A 27275-nucleotide genomic window follows, 5' to 3' on the forward strand; every position below is an offset into this window, starting at 1 on the left:
ATAGCGCACGTCGCAGTGGTTATAGCGCATGTCGTAGTGGTCATAACGCATGTCGTAGTGGTTATAGCGCATGTCGTAGTGGTCATAACGCATGTCGTAGTGGTTATAGCGCATGTCGTAGTGGTCATAACGCATGTCGTCGTGGTTATAACGCATGTCGTAGTGGTTATAGCGCATGTCGTAGTGGTCATAACGCATGTCGTCGTGGTTATAACGTGCGCCGTAGTGGTTATAACGCATGTCGTAGTGGTTATAACGCATGTCATAGTGGTTATAACTGCACCTGTTTGATTCTGACCCCCACACCCAATCAATAATAAATAATTTACCAAAAAGTGGCCCCATTTACCGGACTCACCCTGCTGCTAGACAGACAGACGGACGGGTATACAGACAGACAGACAGACAGACAGGTATGCAGACAGACAGACAGACAGGTATACAGACAGACAGACAGGTATGCAGACAGACAGACAGGTATACAGACAGACAGACAGATATACAGACAGACACCTTCAGCAGGTTGTGTTCTCTGAAGGTCTTCAGTTCTCTGGCTGAGGTCAGCAGAGCCGTCAGTTCAGGAGACATTTCATCCATCGTAGGTTTAGGCTACAGACGCACGCACACACACAGATGCAAACACGCACGCACGCGCACACACGCACACGCACACATGCATGCACGCACACACACGCACGCACACGCACATGCACGGGTCAGAAATGTCAGAAAGACAGACAGAGAGGTCAACAACAACAACAACACATTAGTAGTCTTAGTAGGAACTGACAGCCATGCAGGGGGGCGGGGCCAGACGGCATGTTGTGGGCGGGGCCAGACAGCGTGTGGGGGGGGCCAGACGGCGTGTTGGGGGGAGGCAGACGACGTGTTGGGGAGGTGCCAGACGGCGTGTTGGGGGGGGGGGCAGATGGCGTGTTGGGGGGGCCAGACGGCGTGTTGGGGGGGGGGGGCAGACGACGTGTTGGGGGGGGGGGCAGATGGCGTGTTGGGGGGGCAGACGACGTGTTGAGGGGGGGCAGATGGCATGTTGGGGGGGCAGACGGCGTGTTGGGGGGGCCAGACGGCGTGTTGGGGGCGGGGCCAGACGGCGTGTTGTGGGGGGGGGCCAGACGGCGGGATTTAAATATGACATTTTAAATTCTGAATTCAAATATTCCAGTGGTGAGATTGGACCTGATTGGATCTGATTGGATCTGATTGGACCTGATTGGACCTGAATAAGGTGAAAAGCATCAGAAAGTCAAAGTAAGCACTGAAGGGTCAACCGACAGGAAGTGAAACCAGCGATGGACAGAAAACCCAACAAACGGGACAAAAGAAGACATGAAGACGATCTGCTGCTTCCTCAAAGAATGAGCAGAAACAAAGAGGCTTCTGGGAGGTGAAGGGAGAAGCTGAGGGGAGTTTAAACTGAACACTGCAGCTCCATACTGTCCTCTGATGGACACACTGTCCTCCGTAGGACACACTGTCCTCTGATGGACACACTGTCCTCTGTAGGACACACTGTCCTCTGATGGACACACTGTCCTCCGTAGGACACACTGTCCTCTGATGGACACACTGTCCTCTGATGGACACACTATCCTCCGTAGGACACACTGTCCTCTGATGGACACACTGTCCTCTGATGGACACACTGTCCTCTGTAGGACACACTACTGCAGGACACACTGTCCTCTGATGGACACACTGCTGCAGGACACACTATCCTCTGATGGACACACTGTCCTCTGATGGACACACTGTCCTCTGATGGACACACTATCCTCTGATGGACACACTGTCCTCTGTAGGACACACTGCTGCAGGACATACTGTCCTCTGATGGACACACTGCTGCAGGACACACTGTCCTCTGATGGACACACTGTCCTCTGATGGACGCACTGTCCTCTGCAGGACACACTGCTTCAGGACATACTGCACTCACTGTACAAGAGTAATCTGAGGAGTAATCTGATTACTCTCGCCTGCAGTGTTTTAGAGCTGAAGTGTTCAGTTTGAACCGACGTCCTGCGTCAGCGCTGCGAGGGTTAACGTGTTGCTGCCGGGTCACTGTGTTTGTGCCTCATGCTTGTTTCCATGCCGACCACCAACCAGCCAATCAGCGTACCACTCTGGCCGTGGAGGGTGACGTCCTGCCTGTCAGGTGACCCGGCGAGAGGGCGGGGCTTAGACTGAGAGGGGGTTTAGGAGGAAGGATGTGGAGGGAGGTGAAGGGTGAGATCACAGAGGCTCCGCCTCCTCTGGGGTTATCTCCACCGATGACATCACCGCTGACGCCACAGACGCCGGCCGGCGGCTCCGACGGCGAGGTCGGCGTCTTGACCTCGCGAATCGTGATCAACGGTCCCCCTATGATGACATCATCAGCGGTGGACAACGGGAGGATTTTGACCTGCCTGCCCATCTCGATACTCGCTGTCGTCATGGTGACGTCAGAGTTGTCGTCTTTGATCGTCATGGTAACGACCCTTCCGGAGGCTGTGTCGTAGCTCCGCCCCACGGTGTAGCTCTTCTCTCTGATTGGCTGAGGAAGAGCTTGGAATGTTATGACCCCGCCTTCCTGGAGCGCACAGGTGAGCAACATCAAACACACACAGACACTGATTAACCAATCAGGTGATAGGTGAGGAGGACAGGTGAGGAGGACAGGTGAGCAACATCAAACACACACAGACACTGATTAACCAATCAGGTGATAGGTGAGGAGGACAGGTGAGGAGGACAGGTGAGCAACATCAAATACACACAGACACTGATTAACCAATCAGGTGATAGGTGAGGAGGACAGGTGAGGAGGACAGGTGAGCTCTCTAACAGACAGCTGGAGAGACAGATAGACAGGTGGAGAGAGACACAGACAGGTAGAGAGACAGACAGGTAGAGAGACAGATAGACAGGTGGAGAGACAGACAGGTGGAGACGGATACACAGGTGGAGAGACACAGACAGGTAGAGAGAGAGACAGACAGGTGGAGACAGATAGACAGGTGGAGAGACAGACAGAAATACATAAATGAATGTAATTAAATAACTATACTATACTAGTAGTAGTACAACTAGTATAGTGTCAGTGTGAACGTTTCCTCCGTCGGTGTGAACGCTTCCTCCGTCGGTGTGAACGTTTCCTCCGTCGGTGTGAACACTTCCTCCGTCGGTGTGAACGTTTCCTCCGTCGGTGTGAACGCTTCCTCCGTCGGTGTGAACGTTTCCTCCGTCGGTGTGAACGCTTCCTCCGTCGGTGTGAACGTTCCCCCGTCGGTGTGGACGCTTCCTCCGTCGGTGTGAACGTTTCCTCCGTCGGTGTGAACGCAGTGTGTCTGCTGTCTGCTGGTCTGTTACCTGTATCCACCAGCAGACTGCAGTGTGTCTGCTGTCTGCTGGTCTGTTACCTGTATCCACCAGCAGACTGCAGTGTGTCTGCTGTCTGCTGGTCTGTTACCTGTATCCACCAGCAGACTGCAGTGTGTCTGCTGTCTGCTGGTCTGGTACCTGTACCCACCAGCAGACTGCAGTGTGTCTGCTGTCTGCTGGTCTGGTACCTGTATGTTACCTGTATCCACCAGCAGACTGCAGTGTGTCTCATATGTACAGATAATCAGAGTCTCTTTACCTCGTCTGGTTCCAGCGGTTCGATCATCGGGGACTCGTCAACTCGTCGTAGAGGTGAGGAGGCGAGACGTTTCTCCCACTCTGTCATGCCTCCTCCTCCTCCTCCTCCTCCTCCTCCTCCCTCTAAGAAGGAGCGTCGGAGAGCGCTGATGGTGCTCTGAGGCGTCTGCTCCTCCTCTGGACTCCCCAACGTCTCCTGAGACAGAAACAAACTCTGAGTCTGTCAGGAGACGACATCATGACGTCATGACATCATGACATCCAGAATAATGAGCTGAGATTTACCTGAGTCCTCAAGTCCTCCTCCTGATCCGACTGTCAGACAGACAGACAGGCAGACAGACAGACAGGCAGACAGACAGACAGGTAGACAGACAGACAGACAGACAGACAGACATGTTGATATTAGAGGAGTTAGATTCAGTATAAAGGTGCTTTCAGACATAGTTTCGGTGTGTGTGTGTGTGTGTGTGTGTGTGTGTGTGTGTGTGTGTACCTCGGTTGCAGTCAGGTCTCCATCAACAGCTGTATCAGTCAGCTCAGTCTGAACACACAAACACATCTTCACTAAATCAACATTATAATGGTGAGCCGGGTGAGACAGGATGTGACGGGTGAGACGGGTGAGACGGGTGAGCCGGGTGAGCCGGGTGAGACAGGTGAGACAGGTGAGACAGGTGAGCCAGGTGAGACAGGTGAGACAGGTGAGCTGGGTGAGACAGGATGTGACAGGTGAGACGGGTGTTTGTTACCTTGGTGTCCTGTTTCTGAGGAGTCGGAGGACTCTGCTGAGAAATGTCTGTCGCTCTGGTCTCCTCCTCTTCCTCCTCCTTTTCCTCCTCCTGCTGCTGCAGCTCCTCTTCATCCACCTCCATCCTCTCCTGCACCTCCTCTTCCACCACCAGCACTTCCTCAACTAGGAGATAGGACACAAGGACACAAAGAAGAGGAGAGAAGACAAGGAGAGGAAACAAGGAGACAAGAGGAGGTTTTGATTAGTTTCAGTCAGCTGATCTAATGTCTCTCCTCTGATTGGTTGTTCTTTGTACCTTGCTCCGCGCTCCTCTCCTCCATTGTCCTCTCAGGCGTTACCGTGGTGATGAGGTCACTGACGGCGATGGCTTTAGACGCTCCGTATAGCCCCGCTCCCATATCTACATACACACGCACACACACACGCACACACACGCACACACACACACGCACACACACACACACACACACACACACACACACACACACACACACACACATCAGCTGTGATGTCAACAACCACAAGGATGGTAACCATAGTAACCATCAGCCAGCTGAAGCAGCAGTAACCATAGCGACCACTGTCCTTGTGTCTATCAGCAGCAAAGCATCATGACCGCTCGTTGGCACGACAACGGCACATTCAGCCAATCAGCGCTCAGGGCGCATGCAAGACAGCCTGGGCCAATCAGCATTCAGAAGCACCACGAAGCCGTGACCACACGGCCATGCTAACCGTGCTAGCCGTGCTAACAAAGTTCACAAACATAACAAAGCTAATTATGCTAAAGATGCTAATAATGCTAACAGAGAGTCAGACCTCCTTCCTGTCGAGCTCTCAGAGAAAGGGGCGGAGCTAAAGAAGAAATGAGATGAAGCCCTGCAGCGTAGTCGCGAGAGCCAATCAGCATCGAGCTTCTTCAATAACATGATGACGTCATCAATAACATGATGACATCATCAATAACATGATGACGTCATCAATAACATATCTTGAATGGCAGTTTGACTTTATATCATTTTAAAGTTACACAGCTGTTAGCTTAGCTGTTAGCTTAGCTGTTAGCTTAGCTGTTAACTTAGCTGTTAGCTTAGCTGTTAGCTTAGCCCCGACCAGCCAGACTCCATTCAGAAAACAAGCATTTTAAAACATGTTTCCTTTTCCTCTTTCAGACAGATGAAGCAGGACGGACTACGAGTCTGATCGTGTTATTGACGACAGGACGGAGGTCCGACTACGAGTCTGATCGTGATATTGACGACGGGACGGAGGTCCGACTACGTGTCTGATCGTGATATTGACGACGGGACGGAGGTCCGACTACGAGTCTGATCGTGTTATTGAAGACGGGACGGAGGTCCGACTACGAGTCTGATCGTGATATTGACGACGGGACGGAGGTCCGACTACGAGTCTGATCGTGATATTGACGACGGGACGGAGGTCCGACTACGTGTCTGATCGTGATATTGACGACGGGACGGAGGTCCGACTACGTGTCTGATCGTGATATTGAAGACGGGTCGGAGGTCCGACTACGTGTGATTACATCTGCAGAAACAGAAGAGCTGATTGGACAGAAATGAACACAGCTGATCACAGATGTGTCTGAATGAAACAGAGCCCCTCCAGTCAATCAGGAAGCAGCTTTCCCTGACAAGCTGAAGGAGGTGAAGCATTCAGAGTAGTGGCCAATCACAGAGCAGTACAACTGCAGAACTACTGCAGTCTGCAGGTACTGCAGTGATGAGCTCTACCTGTATATGTACCACCGTTGGCTTTGGGGGACATTGTGATGGCTGGAGAGCCAATCAAAGAGGATGTGGGCGTGGTCCTTGGAGCTGAGGACCAATCAGAAACTCTGGTCACCAACAAGTACAAGAAAGAACTGACCTATCACAGAGCTGGACCCTCAACCTGAATCCATAAAACCTGCACCCCAAAAAAACGGTTGTCCTGAGACCAATACTTCTACTACTGGGACCAGAACTACAAAAACGGAGAACAGGAATACCAATACTGAGACCAGTACTACTACTTGGATGAGAAATACTACTATTACTATTACTGAGACCTTTTTAATAATACCGGGACCAGGACTACGACTACCAGGACTAGTATTTCTACTACTGGGACCTTTATTAATACTACCGGGACCAGGACTACGACTACCAGGACTAGTATTTCTACTACTGGGACCTTTATTAATACTACCGGGACCAGGACTACGACTAGCAGGACTAGTATTTCTATTACTGGGACCTTTATTAATACTACCGGGACCAGGACTACGACTAGCAGGACTAGTATTTCTATTACTGGGACCTTTATTGATACTACCGGGACCAGGACTACAACTACCAGGACCAGTACTCCTACTACTGGGACATTTAATAATCCTACCGGGACCAGGACTACGACTAACAGGACCAGTACTTCTACTACTGGAACCTTTAATAATCTTACCGGGACCAGGACTACGACTAACAGGACCAGTACTTCTACTACTGGGACCTTTATGTACGTATACCTGTACTGGTATGATCAGTATGAGTACCTCCATCCAGGCTGCGGCTCAGAATGTTCCTCTTGCTGATGCATCGTGGGAAATGCGGTGCAGGTCTGGAGATTTGAGCGCTGGCTCTGCGACTCTGAATCTGTGTCCGGCCGCTGTAACGAAACTTTGAACCCAGAGACAGAAACTTCTTAGGGGTCTCTTCTGGAGACATCAGCCTGAGAGACAGACAGGGAGGGTAGGGGGGGTGGCAGTGTCGGATCATTTCATGTCTCGTTGTGTCATATTATCGTATTATATTATATAATATATATATTATGTCTAATTATATTATATTATATTATCGTATCATATTATACATGTCGTTTCACATGTCACATTGTGGTTTCACATCATATGCTACGTTTACGTTACATTATGTTACGTTATGTAATGTTACGTTAAGTCATGTTACATTATTTGACATTACGTCATGTAACGTTAATTTATGTTATGTTAAGTCATGTTACATTACATCATGTTACGTTAAGTGATGTTAAATTACATTATGTTACATTATGTCATGTTACGTTAATTTATGTTATGTTAAGTCATGTTACATTACATCATGTTACGTTAAGTAATGTTACATTAAATTATGTAACATTAAGTCATGCTATGTTAAGCAATGCTACGTTAAGTCATGCTATGTTAAGTCATGCTACATTATGTTATGTTACGTCATGTTCCGTTAATTTATGTTACGTGAAGTCATGTTGTGTTAATTTATGTTACGTTAAGTGATGTTACATTACATTATGTTACATTACGTAATGTAACGTTAAGTGATATTATGTTACACTATGTTATGTTACGTGAAGTCATGTTGTGTTACATAGTATTTTGTCTTCTCATATCACATCGAGTCAAATTATGACCTTAAATACATGACATCACTGACTGACCTGAAGAAGGAGTGATGCTCCACACAGACTTTCCACAGTCTTTTAGCTGATCTGTGGTTCAGCAGCTTGAAACCAATAGTAGACTCAAACTGGTCAAACTGGAGACAGACAGAGAGACTCAAACTGGTCAAACTGGAGACGGACAGAGAGACTCAAACTGGTCAAACTGGAGACGGACAGAGAGACTCAAACTGGTCAAACTGGACACAGACAGAGAGACTCAAACTGGTCAAACTGGACACAGACAGAGAGACTCAAACTGGTCAAACTGGAGACGGACAGAGAGACTCAAACTGGTCAAACTGGAGACGGACAGAGAGACTCAAACTGGTCAAACTGGAGACGGACAGAGAGACTCAAACTGGTGAAACTGGAGATGGATAATAATCATGAAACTTTGAGATGTGATGGTGACTGACAGTGTTTGTGGTATCTGACTGTGAGACGCCACAGCCCTGCTAGAATCAATATGGAGAATAGGAAACTTAACATCCAATAATAAACCAGATTAGGGCCTCGAAACCTTCAGGAGACAATATATCCTTAATTCAGGGTGTGTGAACTCTTCTTCTGTGGTGTTGTGTTGTGGTGTTGAGGTGTGGAGGTGTTGAGGTGTGTGAATTCTTCTTCTGTGGTGTTGAGGTGTGTGAACTCTTCTTCTGTGGTGTTGTGTTGTTATGGTGTTGAGGTGTTGTGGTGTTGAGGTGTTGTGGTGTTGAGGTGTTGTGGTGTTGAGGTGTTGTGGTGTTGTGGTGTTGAGGTGTTGTGGTGTTGAGGTGTTGTGGTGTTGTGGTGTTGAGGTGTTGTGGTGTTGTGGTGTTGAGGTGTTGTGGTGTTGTGGTGTTGAGGTGTGGTGTTGAGGTGTTGTGGTGTTGAGGTGTTGAGGTGTTGTGGTGTTGAGGTGTTGTGGTGTTGAGGTGTTGAGGTGTTGTGGTGTTGTGGTGTGTGAACTCTTCTTCTGTGGTGTTGAGGTGTTGTGGTGTTGAGGTGTTGTGGTGTTGTGGTGTTGAGGTGTTGAGGTGGTGTTGTGGTGTGTGAACTCTTCTTCTGTGGTGTTGTGGTGTTGAGGTGTTGTGGTGTTGAGGTGTTGTGGTGTTGAGGTGTTGTGGTGTTGAGGTGTTGAGGTGTTGAGGTGTTGTGGTGTTGTGGTGTGTGAACTCTTCTTCTGTGGTGTTGAGGTGTTGTGGTGTTGAGGTGTTGTGGTGTTGAGGTGTTGTGGTGTTGAGGTGTTGTGGTGTTGTGGTGTTGAGGTGTTGAGATGTTGTGGTGTTGAGGTGTTGAGATGTTGTGGTGTTGAGGTGTTGAGGTGTTGAGGTGTTGAGGTGTTGTGGTGTTGAGGTGTTGAGGTGTTGAGGTGTTGAGGTGTTGAGGTGTTGAGGTGTTGTGGTGTTGAGGTGTTGTGGTGTTGAGATGTTGTGGTGTTGAGGTGTTGAGGTGTTGAGGTGTTGAGGTGTTGTGGTGTTGAGGTGTTGAGGTGTTGAGGTGTTGTGGTGTTGAGGTGTTGTGGTGTTGTGGTGTTGTGGTGTTGAGGTGTTGAGGTGTTGTGGTGTGTGTTGGCCTCTCACCTCCCCAGGTCGGATCTTGATGTAGAAGTTGTTCCTTTTGTACGAGATCTTCAGGATCTTCGGCCATGAGAATCTGTTGATCCTCAGTCTGTCTCTGTAGACCAGCAGACCGCTACTGCACACGCCCAGCATGATGGCCACGCCCTCCGAGTCCTGCACACACACAGACACACACACACACACACACACACACACATACAAACACACACACACCATGGACCCATGAATGAACATGTCGTTTTTGCTCATTTTATTCAACGCTCTTTTAAAGACTATTTGTGCCAACATTTACTAGGATTAAACCAGAGATCCTCCTTATTCTCAGAGTGTTACTGTAGAAATGATTATTCTCAGAGTGTTACTGTAGAAATGATTATTCTCAGTGTTACTGTAGAAATGATTATTCTCAGGGTGTTACAGTAGAAATGATTATTCTCAGTGTTACTGTAGAAATGATTATTCTCAGTGTGTTACTATAGAAATGATTATTCTCAGTGTTACTGTAGAAATGATTATTCTCAGAGTGTTACTGTAGAAATGATTATTCTCAGTGTTACTGTAGAAATGATTATTCTCAGGGTGTTACAGTAGAAATGATTATTCTCAGTGTTACTGTAGAAATGATTATTCTCAGTGTGTTACTATAGAAATGATTATTCTCAGTGTTACTGTAGAAATGATTATTCTCAGAGTGTTACTGTAGAAATGATTATTCTCAGTGTTACTGTAGAAATGATTATTCTCAGAGTGTTACTGTAGAAATGATTATTCTCAGGGTGTTACAGTAGAAATGATTATTCTCAGTGTTACTGTAGAAATGATTATTCTCAGAGTGTTACTGTAGAAATGATTATTCTCAGGGTGTTACTGTAGAAATGATTATTCTCAGTGTTACTGTAGAAATGATTATTCTCAGAGTGTTACTGTAGAAATGATTATTCTCAGTGTTACAGTAGAAATGATTATTCTCAGTGTTACTGTAGAAATGATTATTCTGTGTTACTGTAGAAATGATTATTCTCAGGGTGTTACTGTAGAAATGATTATTCTCAGTGTTACTGTAGAAATGATTATTCTCAGTGTTACTGTAGAAATGATTATTCTCAGAGTGTTACTGTAGAAATGATTATTCTCAGGGTGTTACAGTAGAAATGATTATTCTCAGTGTTACTGTAGAAATGATTATTCTGTGTTACTGTAGAAATGATTATTCTCAGTGTGTTACTGTAGAAATGATTATTCTCAGTGTTACTGTAGAAATGATTATTCTCAGGGTGTTACAGTAGAAATGATTATTCTCAGTGTTACTGTAGAAATGATTATTCTGTGTTACTGTAGAAATGATTATTCTCAGTGTTACTGTAGAAATGATTATTCTCAGAGTGTTACTGTAGAAATGATTATTCTCAGAGTGTTACTGTAGAAATGATTATTCTCAGGGTGTTACAGTAGAAATGATTATTCTCAGGGTGTTACAGTAGAAATGATTATTCTCAGTGTTACTGTAGAAATGATTATTCTCAGTGTTACTGTAGAAATGATTATTCTCAGGGTGTTACTGTAGAAATGATTATTCTCAGTGTGTTACTGTAGAAATGATTATTCTCAGTGTGTTACTGTAGAAATGATTATTCTCAGTGTGTTACAGTAGAAATGATTATTCTCAGTGTGTTACTGTAGAAATGATTATTCTCAGGGTGTTACAGTAGAAATGATTATTCTGTGTTACTGTAGAAATGATTATTCTCAGGGTGTTACAGTAGAAATGATTATTCTCAGAGTGTTACTGTAGAAATGATTATTCTCAGTGTTACTGTAGAAATGATTATTCTCAGTGTGTTACTGTAGAAATGATTATTCTCAGGGTGTTACTGTAGAAATGATTATTCTCAGTGTGTTACTGTAGAAATGATTATTCTGTGTTACTGTAGAAATGATTATTCTCAGTGTTACTGTAGAAATGATTATTCTCAGGGTGTTACTGTAGAAATGATTATTCTCAGTGTTACTGTAGAAATGATTATTCTCAGGGTGTTACTGTAGAAATGATTATTCTCAGAGTGTTACAGTAGAAATGATTATTCTCAGTGTGTTACTGTAGAAATGATTATTCTCAGAGTGTTACGGTAGAAAGCAGGCAGTTTATGGGCAGCATTAGAGTAAAGATAGTTTCAGTACGGTTATCTTTGTGTAGAATAAAACTAAACCTTGTTACTGTGGAAGTCCTGATCTGTCTCAGAGCTTTTCAGATTGTTCATCTCTTCACCGTCTGTAGCAGCGGAGTCAATAACGTAAATAAATCTGCTAGTGGAGGTTACCTGAGGCCACGTCTTCAGGTCGTCCTCCGTAGTAGAAGGCAGAGCAATGATCACTGTAATAGGTGGTGTGCACACATTTTACTAGATTTATTAATACAATCGCTCTAGAAGAGACGACTAGCGTAGTGTTACCATGGAAACGATTCAGAGACACGACGCGCCGGAAGTTACGGACATAATTCACGCAAGGCATCATGGGGGCTAGGAATAAGGTGGATATATTTATTTTGTTCACTTCAAGGACTTGTGCTTGTAGTTCTTCTTTTTCCTACAACAAAACAAGCCTTCAGTCTGTTTCCACAGTGAAGCTTATCGATCATCAAATGACCATTAACTCCCTGATGTTTTATTTGACACTTCCTGTCTGTCTCTTGCAGTCAGCCAACCCATCACACACTGAGACACAGCCATGCTAATGGTTGTGAATTCTCCCTCTGGTGGACAGAATCCTCTCTACAGTTGAACACAAGCGTTCCCCTGCTTCATGGCCAGTTGTAGACAGATGTGCTTCAGGACACTCACTCAGATCTGCAGAGCTCTCTGCTCTCCATCCAACCTCCACCTGACAATGTCAGCATGTTCCATTTATCTGTATTTATTTGATTCAGTGTTGTAATATTATGAGTTAATTATTAAATGCAGTTCAATCTAGCTGGTGATTGTTTGATTAGTATTTAGTTTGTATTATTCATTTTGTATTATGTATTGTTTGCCCTGCAGAACCTGGTATTGGATGGACAATAAAACATCTCTAGTTGGAGAACCTCAGGCAGTCAGGTAAGTTTCTAGAACCTAAGAAAAGTTGAATAGTTACGGTCGGACCGAAATCAGGAGGGGACAGTAAATAGTGTGGTTACAACCTGCAGAATCTAAATAGTCTTGTATAATGTTTGAAGCTATGTATGAAAATCCGATAATATTTCCACACGGTCGGAGACAATAGAAAAAGACTTGTTAGGACTTGAGTAGAACAGTCCTGATTGTGTCCCAGTCCAACACATAAGTAGCCATGTTTGGCTGTTGTGTACTGTCTTTTATACAAGCTGTATAGGGATGTAACGGTTACCGGTTTCTCTGTAACACTCCCAACGGTTAGTCTTATTACCGTTCAATAAAACCGCATTTGATTACCGCCAGTGTATCGCAAGCCAGGCGTAGAGTTAGCAAGTCGGTGGACGGTCGAGAGAGCATGTGATGACAGTGAGTATGAAGTCATCAGTAATGTTATAGTATAGTATAGTATACGTAGCAGTAGTAAACGTAGCAGTAGTATACGTAGCAGTAGTATACGTAGCAGTAGTATAGTATACGTAGCAGTAGTATACGTAGCAGTAGTATAGTATACGTAGCAGTAGTATAGTATACGTAGCAGTAGTATACGTAGCAGTAGTATAGTATACGTAGCAGTAGTAAACGTAGCAGTAGTATAGTATACGTAGCAGTAGTATACGTAGCAGTAGTATAGCATACGTAGCAGTAGTAAACGTAGCAGTAGTATAGTATACGTAGCAGTAGTATATTATACTTAGCAGTAGTATACGTAGCAGTAGTATAGTATAGTACACGTAGCAGTAGTATAGTATAGTATATATAGCAATAGTATAGTATACATAGCAGTAGTATATTATACTTAGCAGTAGTATACGTAGCAGTAGTGTAGTATAGTACACGTAGCAGTAGTATAGTATAGTATATATAGCAGTAGTATAGTATACGTAGCAGTAGTATAGTATACGTAGCAGTAGTATAGTATAGTATACGTAGCAGTAGTATAGTATACGTAGCAGTAGTATAGTATAGTATACGTAGCAGTAGTAAAGTATAGTATACGTAGCAGTAGTATAGTATACGTAGCAGTTGTATACGTAGCAGTAGTATAGTATACGTAGCAGTAGTAAAGTATAGTATACGTAGCAGTAGTATAGTATACATAGCAGTTGTATACGTAGCAGTAGTATAGTATACGTAGCAGTTGTATACGTAGCAGTAGTATAGTATACGTAGCAGTTGTATACGTAGCAGTAGTATAGTATACGTAGCAGTAGTAAAGTATAGTATATGTAGCAGTAGTATAGTATACGTAGCAGTTGTATACGTAGCAGTAGTATAGTATAGTATACGTAGCAGTAGTATAGTATGGTATACGTAGCAGTAGTATAGTATGGTATATGTAGCAGTAGTATAGTATGGTATACGTAGCAGTAGTATAGTATGGTATACGTAGCAGTAGTATAGTATAGTATACGTAGCAGTAGTATAGTATGGTATACGTAGCAGTAGTATAGTATAGTATACGTAGCAGTAGTATAGTATGGTATACGTAGCAGTAGTATAGTATACGTAGCAGTTGTATACGTAGTATAGTATAGTATACGTAGCAGTAGTATAGTATGGTATACGTAGCAGTAGTATAGTATACGTAGCAGTTGTATACGTAGCAGTAGTATAGTATAGTATACGTAGCAGTAGTATAGTATAGTGTACGTAGCAGTAGTATAGTATAGTGTACGTAGCAGTAGTATAGTATACGCAGCAGTTGTATATGTAGCAGTAGTATAGTATAGTATACGTAGCAGTAGTATAGTATGGTATACGTAGCAGTAGTATAGTATGGTATATGTAGCAATAGTATAGTATACGTAGCAGTAGTATAGTATGGTATACGTAGCAGTAGTATAGTATGGTATACGTAGCAGTAGTATAGTATACGTAGCAGTTGTATACGTAGCAGTAGTATAGTATAGTATACGTAGCAGTAGTATAGTATGGTATACGTAGCAGTAGTATAGTATACGTAGCAGTTGTATACGTAGCAATAGTATAGTATGGTATATGTAGCAGTAGTATAGTATACGTAGCAGTTGTATACGTAGCAGTAGTATAGTATAGTGTACGTAGCAGTAGTATAGTATACGTAGCAGTAGTATAGTATAGTATACGTAGCAGTAGTATAGAATAGTATACGTAGCAGTAGTATAGTATACGTAGCAGTTGTATAGTATACGTAGCAGTAGTATAGTATACGTAATAGTAGTATACTATACATAGTATACGTAGCAGTAGTATAGTATACGTAGCAGTACAGTGTGACTGATGGTGAGCATGAAATCATCAGTAATGTTATAGTATAGTATACATAGCAGTAGTATAGTATACATAGCAGTAGTATAGTATACGTAGCAGAAGTATAGTATAGTATACATAGCAGTAGTATAGTATACGTAGCAGAAGTATAATATAGTATACATAGCAGTACTATAGTATACGTAGCAGTACAATGTGTGTACAGTTCAGGCTGTCGGTGAATAAATGCTACATCTCCTCAGAGCCAGGCCCAGTTCCACCTGCTGATTAAAGGGTTAGCCCCGATGTTAGCCCCGACACAGGCTTGCTTAAGTTGGACTGTTAAGGTGGACTGTTAAGGAGGACCAGCTATTGTGCAACGTGGGTTGACTCCTATACAAAACTTCTCTGTATTTATGTCAATGATTGGGCTCCTTTCAGTTACTCAAATGCAACACAGAAGATAGACTGTGAATTTGTGAATAATAATAATTGAACTGTGTATATCAGTACTTTTTGAACATTTTCAGCACATTTTAACAATGATGATACGGATAACTGTAATTTTGGACACTATAATCATGGTATGAAATGTTCATCTCTAACTAGCTGTATAATAAATGATTTAATAGCTTTAGATGGAGTGAGGTCATGGATCTTAGAACACAGGGTTTGCTGTGGATTGTGGGTATTGTAGGAACAGCTCAGATGACTCAATTGTGAGGTAAAAATTACGTTTTCTGAGTTAAATAAGTAGAAGCATTGTAGAATAAAGGAAACACTGACGACACCCACAACAATGACATGAATATGTTTGTATGAACATTCAGACATATTCAACACATACACATAGAAACACACCTGCACACAGGAAATAGTCTTACCTCTGACTGAGCTGAAGGCAAGCAGTCAAAGCGACTTCCTACCATCTACTCCATTCAGACAGACAGACGAAACAAAAAGATAGAAAAGAAGAACAGCTGGTCTAAATGGGAAAATATAGCATGCCACTCAAAGATGGCAGCAGTACTATTAGACATACAGACAGACAGTGTGCATTATATGTGTCTCGAGAACATGCACACATCTATATACGACATTAAAACATGATGGTGTTCAGCACCAGCTATTCCAGCCACTTCATGATTATTGAGGTAAGTGCAACTGGCTGGCAGAGACTGAGCTCTGATGGTTGGATCTCTTTGACACTGTTATGATAGTGGGTGTTTTCAGAGGGTGATTCCAGGACGGGTGGAGCTCTCAGCAGCTCTTCAAAACGGCATACAAAGTGTTCAGGTCTTTAGCAAAAGGTCTGTACTTCTTGAAATGCTTGTTGCTAGTTTCCTGTTCAAGCGTATCTTTAATACTGGTGTTTCACCTAACACCCTAACAACCCTATAACCCTAACCCTAACCCTTCTCTCTCCTGTGACTGTCCTGGTGCCAGCCTCACCTGCCTTGCAGCTGCAGTGAGTGGTTACATGTAGATGTTTTCAGTCTCTCATCAGGGTCAGGAAGTATAAAGTAGCTGGAGAGAGCTGTGGACGGAGCTAACCCTAACCCTAACACTTACCCTAACCCTATGGACGGGGCTAAGCCTAACCCCAACCCTATGGAAGGGGCTAACCCTAACCCTAACCCTAACCCTATGGACGGGGCTAAGCCTAACCCTAACCCTAACCCTATGGATGGGGCTAAGCCTAACCCTGGAGAGAGCTATGGACGGGGCTAAACCTAACCCTAACCCTAACCCTATGGACGGTGCTAAGCCTAACCCTAACCCTATGGACGGGGCTAAGCCTAACCCTAACCGTATGGAAGGGGCTAACCCTAACCCTATGGACGGGGCTAACCCTAACCCTAACCGTATGGAAGGGGCTAACCCTAACCCTAACCCTAACCCTATGGACGGGGCTAACCCTAACCCTAACCCTAACCCTAACCCTATGGACGGGTCTAACCCTAACCCTAAACCTAATCCTATGGACGGGGCTAACCTTAACCCTATGGACGGGGCTAAACCTAAGCCTAACCCAATGGACGGGGCTAACCCTAACCCTGGAGAGAGCTATGGACGGGACTAACCCTAACCCTGGAGAGAGCTATGGACGGGGCTAACCCTAACCCTATGGACGGGGCTGACCCTAACCCTAACCCTGGAGAGAGCTATGGACGGGCCTAACCCTAACCCTATGGACGGGGCTGACCCTAACCCTAACCCTGGAGAGAGCTATGGACGGGGCTAACCCTAACCCTAACCCAAAGTTCAAAATGTTCACTCCCTGTCTAATATCTCCCCCCCACTGCCAGGTGCCATTGTAACCAGATTATCAATGTTATTCACTTCACCTGTCAGAGGTCTGAATGTTATGGCTGATCCGTGTATATATAACTGTTAGCTTCTTGACCTGTCCGTACGTACCGTCAGAGACGGTGCTTTGCGTTACTTTGCTCCAGGTACTTATAATTCAAAGCGGTAAGTATGCTTACTTTCATATGTGTTTATATTTATTTGTATTTGCTCGCGGTCCGTTTCACACCGCCGGGGTTGCAGCAGAAATAAAAAGGCTAAAATTGTCATACAGGCCATCATTTCCCCAAGGGGATGTATAATGTATCTTCTTTTCTATTCTATAAGAATACATCTGAGCAACACATTAATTTAACAGAATACATAATGCATTATTACATACATGTAATCATAGTCAGATCTATGGTGCTCTAGATGGGGTAGTGATATTATCAGCCTGTTAATATATGCTGTGTTGCTGGTAGCCTGATTTAACTTCGTCATATTTGTGTAACATTATTTAACACTCGTGCACAGAGCTCTGATAGGTCAGTAGCCTGTCCTTTTATAGAGTTGATCTGTTATAACCCTAACCTCTGGAACATAACAGGTTAGGTGTTCAGCATCAGTTACCATGGCGATCTACCCCGGTAAGAAGTGAACCACCGTCGTAAGACTGAAAACTCTGAAGGGTTAAACCTGCAGTAACCTTGCTGACCCTAAATCCTGCTTCCTGTAACAGAGCTGAGGTCTTTGGATCCTCCTGCTGACATCAGATCAGTGAAGCTGTTTAACGCAGACTTCACTCTGTGTTACTGAGAGACTCACTGATAAAACTGAAAACTGCCATGATGGAAAAATCATTACTGACACACACACACACACACACACACACACACATGATGATTGATCGTGGACAGGAAGTGGGTCATGTATTGGTGATTGATCAGATAATTGAGGAGCAGAAAGCAGAACATCAGCAGCACTCTCACTGTGGTCTGTGTAGTTTTTATATTAATTTAGAGGCAAATGATTCTAAATGAATGATTTACATAAATATATAAAGCATGAGCATATGTCCCAGCAGAGAGACAGCTGGATGGTTCACAATGAACTGAAAACGTAAAGCTGTAGCATCAACCCTAATAAGACCTTCTACAATTAACTACAACTAGAGAGCCTGTTTATGATCTTACCTTTAATAAAACCACTCATCTACCAAAAGATCAGACCCAAATAAAGATGATTATGAAAAACAAAAACAAGACGACATGACATCTGAATTGCCAAAAAAACAAAGAAACATGAATGTAAACAGTTTAAAACCACATCTGTTCAAACTAAAACAATCCAGTACCACCGGAGTGAAAGTAGATTGAAGTTCTGGCCGGTACTACGAGGCTACCCCAACCGTCATCGATTGATATTATGCAGATGTGTTTTCTTGTTGAAATGCGATCATGAGTGACGGGTTGCATGTGTGTTTTGGCAGGCAGCTGCTGTCCTCTCTTCCTGGTACGGAATATCTGCACCGAATCTCATAGTGGTACGGAGTACCGGCACTGAATCTCGTAGTGGTACGGAGTACCGGCACTGAATCTCGTAGTGGTACGGAGTACCTGCACTGAATCTCGTAGTGGTACGGAGTACCTGCACTGAATCTCGTAGTTGTACGGAGTACCTGCACTGAATCTCGTAGTGGTACGGAGTACCTGCACTGAATCTCGTAGTTGTACGGAGTACCTGCACTGAATCTCGTAGTGGTACGGAGTACCTGCACTGAATCTCGTAGTTGTACGGAGTACCTGCACTGAATCTCGTAGTGGTACGGAGTACCGGCACTGAATCTCGTAGTGGTACGGAGTACCTGCACTGAATCTCGTAGTTGTACGGAGTACCGGACCGTACCGACCTACTTTCACCCCTCACAGTCCGACTACGTTTAAGGAAATCTCAGTGTGCGAACGTGTGTGTGGACGGAGCCTGTGTGAGGTAGAACTTTAATTCATGGGCGCTCGATATATTACGTCACCTGCTCTGCATGTCGCTCATTGTACTGCGTCAGTCGCTGCGACCATCCGCAGACTTACAAAGGTATTTGTGATATATAAAAGACAAACGTAATCTGCCCTAGGAGACAGGGCTGTCTGTTGAGGCTTCAGTTAATGGAGTTCAGATTGAAGTATTGCATGTTTTCTCCACCAAGAAGGAAGGAACTGCTATCACTGTTAAACAAAGTATTGCTGCTACTAAGAAGTGCCATTATTTTCTCAACTGTTTGTATATAGAAGTGAATAACAATGTGATGTGTCAGTGGAAAGAAGGAGGTCGTAACAAGGGCTGGGATCATGTACATGAATACAAGTACTTGAGTACTCGCTGGTCGTATCATAATCCTGCCCAGTCTCATGGCAAAGCGTGTAATTGACCCACCTGTCCACCGAAAGAAAGCGTGTCATGTTTTGCCTCGCAGAGGCGTGAATATTACATGCCTGCATGAAGGTTCAGTGTTATGTAGTGAACCGAACAAGTGAGTTGTCACATGACATTTGTCTCGTTTTTTCCGTTGCCCAGTACAAAACTCCAAGCTAGTGATATAGTATAAAAAGTAATAAAGACCACTTATGGTGGGTGGATGGGTCCAACAAACACCGGACTTTCAACCGGGAGGCTGGTGTTTTGTTTTAGACTTAGACTTTATTATTTTCGTTATAAATACAGGCACATACATGCAGTTTGACCTCTGCATTTAACCCATCCTAAGCATTAGCAGCAGTGGGCTGCTGTGAAGCGCCCGGGGAGCAACATGGGGTTCAGGGTCCTACTCAAGGACACTTTGACATGCAGATGGTGGGAGCCGGGGATCGAACCGCCAACCTTGTGGTTAAAGGACGATCCGCTCTTCCACTGAGTTACAGCAGCCCCGGCAGTTTTGTCAGTTATGTTAATGACGTTTGTCACATTTTGTCATGTGACAACCATTTTCCACACTGACGTTACGTTGTTTCCGTATGTGTTTTACTTAGTTTACTTACTTATTTTAAGCCCAACCAAGACGTTTTCCCTTACCCTTACTAAGTGGTTTTCTTGCCTGATCCTAGGTCGGTGACCAAGACATTTTCCCTTACCCTAACTAAGTGGTTTTCTGGCCTAACCCTAAGTCCATGGCTTGGTACTTTCATTTGATTATCACAGGTGTTCACAATTAAAGAGACATTTCTGTACTCGAGCTGAGAGGCAGCTGATTTAGCGGCATGCAGCTGGGAGTTGGCTGGGGGAGTTAAAGTTAAATCTTAACTTTAGATAGTGGAGGTGTTTGCTCCAGACATGCACCTAGTATCTGCTGTTAAAGACTAAATGATTTCTTATTGTATTGAAAGGTTATTTTCATGTTGTGTGTGTTTTTACCTTTGCGTGATGAAGGTCGACTCCGTACATGGAAAGTTTCTTTACATTATCCAGGAAGTGCATCTCTGCTTCAGCTGGTGTCATTCCTCTAAACACACAATCACACGTTTTAACAACTGTTTTTTGTTTAGGTTTGTTTTACTACTTAGAAGATTATTAAATAGAATTATATTTAAATGTTATATGTGAGAACCTGTATGTTTTATGCAGCTCCATGATCTTCTCCTCCATCTCTTTTGTTTGATTTGGTGCAAAACAGAGTTCACTGACGTAATCTGAACCACACTCATCTGAAATATAAAGAGAGAGAGACGGGTGGTCAGAGACAGACGGGTGGTCAGAGACAGACGGGTCTTATGAAACGAAAGGGTATGGTGGGGTATGTGAGAGAAGGGTATGGTGGGGTATGTTAGAAAAGGGTATGGTGGGATATGTTAGAGAAGGGTATGGTGGGGTATGTTAGAGAAGGGTATGGTGGGATATGTTAGAGAAGGGTATGGTGGGATATGTTAGAGAAGGGTATGGTGGGATATGTTAGAGAAGGGTATGGTGGAGTATGTTAGAAAAGGGTATGGTGGGGTATGTTAGAAAAGGGTATGGTGGGGTATGTCAGAGTAGGGTACGGTGGGGTATGTTAGAAAAGGGTATGGTGGGGTATGTTAGAAAAGGGTATGGTGGAGTATGTTAGAGAAGGGTATGGTGGGGTATGTTAGAAAAGGGTATGGTGGGGTATGTTAGAAAAGGGTATGGTGGGGTATGTTAGAAAAGGGTATGGTGGGGTATGTGAGAGAAGGGTATGGTGGAGTATGTTAGAGAAGGGTATGGTGGGGTATGTTAGAAAAGGGTATGGTGGGGTATGTGAGAGAAGGGTATGGTGGGGTATGTCAGAGTAGGGTACGGTGGGGTATAATAGAAGTTGATGTAGTAAGGTATTATTGCAGTAGGGTACAGTACCAGGATCATAGTCTCCGAGCTCTGATTGGATGGTGTAGGAGCCGAGGATGGTGTGAGTTGCAAACGAACATGGAAGACGACCAGAAACTATATCCTGTCTGAGCTGGAGACACAGGAAGTACCTGCAGACAGAAAAGAAGACATCAACATTCTCAGGTACACAAACAGGTGAAAACATGTGTGACAGTGTTGAGCTTTGATTGACAGGTGAGCGAAACTACCTGGTGATGTCCTCAGAGAGCTGGGCGGGATCAGGAGGGTAAAACTTGACGTTAAAGGAGAAGTTCCAGGGAACACCTGAGAGACAGCAAGGGGAGAGTCATTTCACAAAGACTATTAACCTGAACTAACCAGTTAACGGGTTAACGGGTTAAGAGAAAGGGGGTGGGACTACTGACCTCTGACCTGCTTCTTCATCTCCTTTGCTGGATCCAACCAGTTCTGTAACACAAGAGGTAAAGGTCAGAGATCAGACAGACAGACGGGTTAACAGACAGACTGGTAAACGGACAGACGGGTGAACAGACAGACGGGTACCTTGTTGTTGTCGACATCTCTGAAAGACAAAGCAAAGTAGTCTCTCTCCAGCAGGTTGATGTGATCACAAACCTTCTCAAACAACTGAACACCGCGAGCTCGTTTCTAGGAGAGGAAACATTTCATGTTTTACTTTTATAAAATCATTAAATTAACCTGTTAACCCCTAACCCATTAAAATAACATATTAACCCCTAACCCATTAAAATAACATGTTAACCCTAACCCATTAAAATAACATGTTAACCCTAACCCATTAAAATAACATGTTAACCCTAACCCATTAAAATAACATGTTAACCCTAACCCATTAAAATAACATGTTAACCCTAACCCATTAAAATAACATGTTAACCCTAACCCATTAAAATAACATGTTAACTCTAACCCATTAAAATAACATGTTAACCCTAACCCATTAAAATAACATGTTAACCCCTAACCCATTAAAATAACATGTTAACCCTAACCCATTAAAATAACATGTTAACCCTAACCCATTAAAATAACATGTTAACCCTAACCCATTAAAATAACATGTTAACCCCTAACCCATTAAAATAACATGTTAACCCTAACCCATTAAAATAACATGTTAACCCCTAACCCATTAAAATAACATGTTAACTCCTAACCCATTAAAATAACATGTTAACTCCTAACCCATTAAAATAACATGTTAACCCTAACCCATTAAAATAACATGTTAACCCTAACCCATTAAAATAACATGTTAACCCCTAACCCATTAAAATAACATGTTAACTCCTAACCCATTAAAATAACATGTTAACCCTAACCCATTAAAATAACATGTTAACCCCTAACCCATTAAAATAACATGTTAACCCTAACCCATTAAAATAACATGTTAACCCCTAACCCATTAAAATAACATGTTAACCCTAACCCATTAAAATAACATGTTAACTCCTAACCCATTAAAATAACATGTTAACCCTAACCCATTAAAATAACATGTTAACCCTAACCCATTAAAATAACATGTTAACCCCTAACCCATTAAAATAACATGTTAACCCCTAACCCATTAAAATAACATGTTAACCCTAACCCATTAAAATAACATGTTAACTCCTAACCCATTAAAATAACATGTTAACCCCTAACCCATTAAAATAACATGTTAACTCCTAACCCATTAAAATAACATGTTAACTCCTAACCCATTAAAATAACATGTTAACTCCTAACCCATTAAAATAACATGTTAACCCTAACCCATTAAAATAACATGTTAACCCCTAACCCATTAAAATAACATGTTAACCCTAACCCATTAAAATAACATGTTAACCCTAACCCATTAAAATAACATGTTAACTCTAACCCATTAAAATAACATGTTAACTCCTAACCCATTAAAATAACATGTTAACCCCTAACCCATTAAAATAACATGTTAACCCCTAACCCATTAAAATAACATGTTAACCCTAACCCATTAAAATAACATGTTAACCCCTAACCCATTAAAATAACATGTTAACCCTAACCCATTAAAATAACATGTTAACTCCTAACCCATTAAAATAACATGTTAACCCCTAACCCATTAAAATAACATGTTAACCCCTAACCCATTAAAATAACATGTTAACCCTAACCCATTAAAATAACATGTTAACTCTAACCCATTAAAATAACATGTTAACTCCTAACCCATTAAAATAACATGTTAACCCTAACCCATTAAAATAACATGTTAACTCCTAACCCATTAAAATAACATGTTAACTCCTAACCCATTAAAATAACATGTTAACTCCTAACCCATTAAAATAACATGTTAACCCCTAACCCATTAAAATAACATGTTAACCCTAACCCATTAAAATAACATGTTAACCCCTAACCCATTAAAATAACATGTTAACCCCTAACCCATTAAAATAACATGTTAACCCTAACCCATTAAAATAACATGTTAACCCTAACCCATTAAAATAACATGTTAACTCTAACCCATTAAAATAACATGTTAACCCCTAACCCATTAAAATAACATGTTAACCCTAACCCATTAAAATAACATGTTAACCCTAACCCATTAAAATAACATGTTAACTCCTAACCCATTAAAATAACATGTTAACCCCTAACCCATTAAAATAACATGTTAACCCCTAACCCATTAAAATAACATGTTAACCCTAACCCATTAAAATAACATGTTAACTCTAACCCATTAAAATAACATGTTAACTCCTAACCCATTAAAATAACATGTTAACCCCTAACCCATTAAAATAACATGTTAACTCTAACCCATTAAAATAACATATTAACTCCTAACCCATTAAAATAATGTCTCCCCTTCACCTGTCCTCCCTCCACCTGTCCCACCTCCACCTGTCTCCCCTTCACCCGTCCTCCCTTGAGATGTCCTCCCTCCACCTGTCTCCCCTCCACCTGTCTCCCCTCCACCCTTCCTCCCTCCACCTGTCCCCCCTCCACCTGTCTCCCCTCCATCTGTCCTCCCTCCACCTGTCTCCCCTCCACCTGTCTTCCCTCCACCTGTCCTCCCTCCACCTGTCTCTCCTTCACCCGTCCCCCCTCCACCCGTCCCCCCTCCACCCGTCCCCCCTCCACCCGTCTCCCCTCCACATGTCCTCCCTCCACCTGTCTCCCCTCCACCTGTCTCCCCTCCACCTGTCCCCCCTCCACCTGTCTCCCCTCCACCCGTCCTCCCTCCACCCGTCTCCCCTCCACATGTCCTCCCTCCACTCGTCCTCCCTCCACCTGTCTCCCCTCCACCTGTCTCCCCTCCACCTGTCCTCCCTCCACCTGTCCTCCCTCCACCTGTCCTCCATCCACCTGTCTCCCCTCCACCTGTCCTCCCTCCACCTGTCCTCCCTCCACCCGTCCCCCCTCCACCCGTCCCCCCTCCACCCGTCCTCCCTCCACCCGTCTCCCCTCCACATGTCCTCCCTCCACCTGTCTCCCCTCCACCTGTCTCCCCTCCACCTGTCCCCCCTCCACCTGTCTCCCCTCCACCCGTCCTCCCTCCACCCGTCTCCCCTCCACATGTCCTCCCTCCACTCGTCCTCCCTCCACCTGTCTCCCCTCCACCTGTCTCCCCTCCACCTGTCCTCCATCCACCTGTCTCCCCTCCACCTGTCCTCCCTCCACCTGTCCTCCCTCCACCTGTCCCCCCTCCACCTGTCCCCCCTCCACCTGTCCTCCCTCCACCTGTCCCCCCTCCACCCGTCCTCCCTCCACCCTTCCACCCGTCTTCCCTCCATCCGTCTCCCCTTCACCCGTCCCCCCTCCACCCGTCATCCCTCCACCTGTCTCACCTCCACCGTGCAGGTGAACAGCGCTCCGTCCAGCAGGCTCACTCTGGTCTGCATGGTCCTAAAGCTCAGTGGGTTTCTGGCCGGAGAGCGAGCGACCCGACTGCTCGACGACAGGTGACTCGTCGAGTCCTCGGCCAATGAGCTCTGAGCTTGGCTCTGTGATGGCCTGCCCTCCCCTCCCTGAGGACATATGATGTCACATTAAACATATCTGATCAATAATCTGTTTATTGATCGTTTACTTCCTGGTGTTTTGTTTTACCTGTTTAGGTGTGGAGTGGGCGGCGGCCTCAGGGAAAGACTCTGTCTCTTTGGACTGGGCTTCCTGTGGCTCACCTGGCTCTGTCGTCATGGTGATTCACCTGAGAGACAGTAACAACACAGAGCTGGAAGCTGATTGGCTGTCTCCAGCAGAGTGAAAGGTAAAGATGAAGTCCGATTCACACCTCTGACCGGCCAAGTCTCCATGGCAACCGCAGCCGAGGCTCATGGGTATCGTGTACCGTAATGTTTTTAAATCTGTCCTAGTCACTATCTGATGATGTCATCACCCTGAGCCCCATGGTTACCATCTGTTGACCCCTCCAGCTGTCAGGGTAAGGGTTGCCATAGTAACACGTGGGGGAGGGAGGGATCAGATTAGGGATGAGAGAGACAATGTAATCTGGATTCAGACAGACGTCGATGAGGATGCTGATGATTTATATTATATTATATTATTATTATATTACATGTACTTCATCATGTGGTATTATTACTTTATAATGTGTGCATATTACTTACTGTATACTACACATATATATATATATATATATAAAACTATGTACTTTTACTTCTCTAAATATGAATCCCAGTTTAGATCATTATTTATTCATACATAGAAAGTGTCACTTATATTATATCATATTATGTAAATAGTAATTATTATTCATACTTATACACTATTGATACACATAGATTGTACAAATATTAAATATTATAGAGATATATAATATATTCTTATGTAAAAGAGACTTGATGCGGTAGTTCAGGTCTTTGAGTCTTTGAGTCTTTGAGTCTTTGTCGTCCTGCAGCAGGAAACACCCCGCTGGAACACACACACACACACACACACACACACACACACACAGCTGCAGTGTGATGAAGCAGAAATGAAGCTCGCTCTCTCTGTATCTCTCCATCTGTCTCCATCTCTCCATCTCTTTCTATCAGATCAATAATAAACTGATAATCGGTTCTATCTGTGATCAATAACCCCCCCCCTTCCATCAGCAGATATTTACCTGTCCTCGTGCAGGACGGTCGCCCTCTTCCTCTCCTTAACCGACGCTTTTTTTCTTTTCTACGTCATCTCTCTCTACGACAGAACGCACGGCGGCGGCGGAGCTGTGACGTCACGACGCAAGGTGTGGCGACACTGTGACGTCACGACGCACGGTGCGGAGACAACTGTTTGTTTTTAATCGTTTTAATGAGTTTTATTAGTATTTATTTTATCTATGCATTAAAATGTTCGTTTTTCCTCATTGAATATAGTACTAATAATGTACATATTATATATTATACTACATATTATATATTATACTATATATTATATATTATACTACATATTATATACTATACTACATATTATATATTATACTATATATTATATATTATACTACATATTATATACTATACTACATATTATATACTATACTACATATTATATACTATACTACATATTATATATTATACTAAATATTATATACTATACTACATATTATATACTATACTACATATTATATATTATACTATATATTATATATTATACTACATATTATACTACATATTATATACTATACTACATATTATATACTATACTACATATTATATACTATACTACATATTATATACTATACTACATATTATATATTATACTAAATATTATATACTATACTACATATTATATACTATACTACATATTATA

At 43.4% G+C, this 27275-nt stretch overlaps 1 protein-coding gene across 9 annotated transcripts in view; it reads right to left on the reverse strand.

Moving 5' to 3' along the window:
- The window catches only part of LOC119484504 (protein 4.1-like), a 36746-nt gene extending 10076 nt beyond the window's left edge, over nt 1-26670 (reverse strand). For 2 of the 9 annotated variants that reach the window (XM_037763352.1, XM_037763347.1), the window contains exons 1-21: nt 26590-26670; nt 25569-25668; nt 25307-25486; nt 21987-22091; nt 21848-21890; nt 21671-21746; nt 21450-21571; nt 20689-20785; nt 20496-20583; nt 15683-15727; nt 9418-9570; nt 7853-7950; nt 6951-7126; nt 6151-6234; nt 4689-4793; nt 4392-4555; nt 4136-4183; nt 3925-3954; nt 3641-3835; nt 2138-2554; nt 514-609 (exon numbers count right to left, since the gene is read on the reverse strand). In XM_037763352.1, the coding sequence (XP_037619280.1) occupies nt 514-609; nt 2138-2554; nt 3641-3835; nt 3925-3954; nt 4136-4183; nt 4392-4555; nt 4689-4793; nt 6151-6234; nt 6951-7126; nt 7853-7950; nt 9418-9570; nt 15683-15727; nt 20496-20583; nt 20689-20785; nt 21450-21571; nt 21671-21746; nt 21848-21890; nt 21987-22091; nt 25307-25486; nt 25569-25658 (2412 nt within the window). In that variant the 5' untranslated portion in view covers nt 25659-25668; nt 26590-26670. Of the gene's footprint in view, nt 1-513; nt 610-2137; nt 2555-3640; nt 3836-3924; nt 3955-4135; nt 4184-4391; nt 4556-4688; nt 4794-6150; nt 6235-6950; nt 7127-7852; nt 7951-9417; nt 9571-15682; nt 15728-20495; nt 20584-20688; nt 20786-21449; nt 21572-21670; nt 21747-21847; nt 21891-21986; nt 22092-25306; nt 25487-25568; nt 25978-26589 lie in introns of those variants that run through there. The other 7 variants (XM_037763349.1, XM_037763350.1, XM_037763351.1 and 4 more) reach the window with 7 other exon arrangements.
- Between the last annotated feature and the right edge of the window lie 605 nt (nt 26671-27275).

The sequence above is a fragment of the Sebastes umbrosus genome, unplaced genomic scaffold, assembly GCF_015220745.1.
Source record: "Sebastes umbrosus isolate fSebUmb1 unplaced genomic scaffold, fSebUmb1.pri scaffold_98_arrow_ctg1, whole genome shotgun sequence".
Classification (NCBI taxonomy): Eukaryota; Metazoa; Chordata; class Actinopteri; order Perciformes; family Sebastidae; genus Sebastes; species Sebastes umbrosus.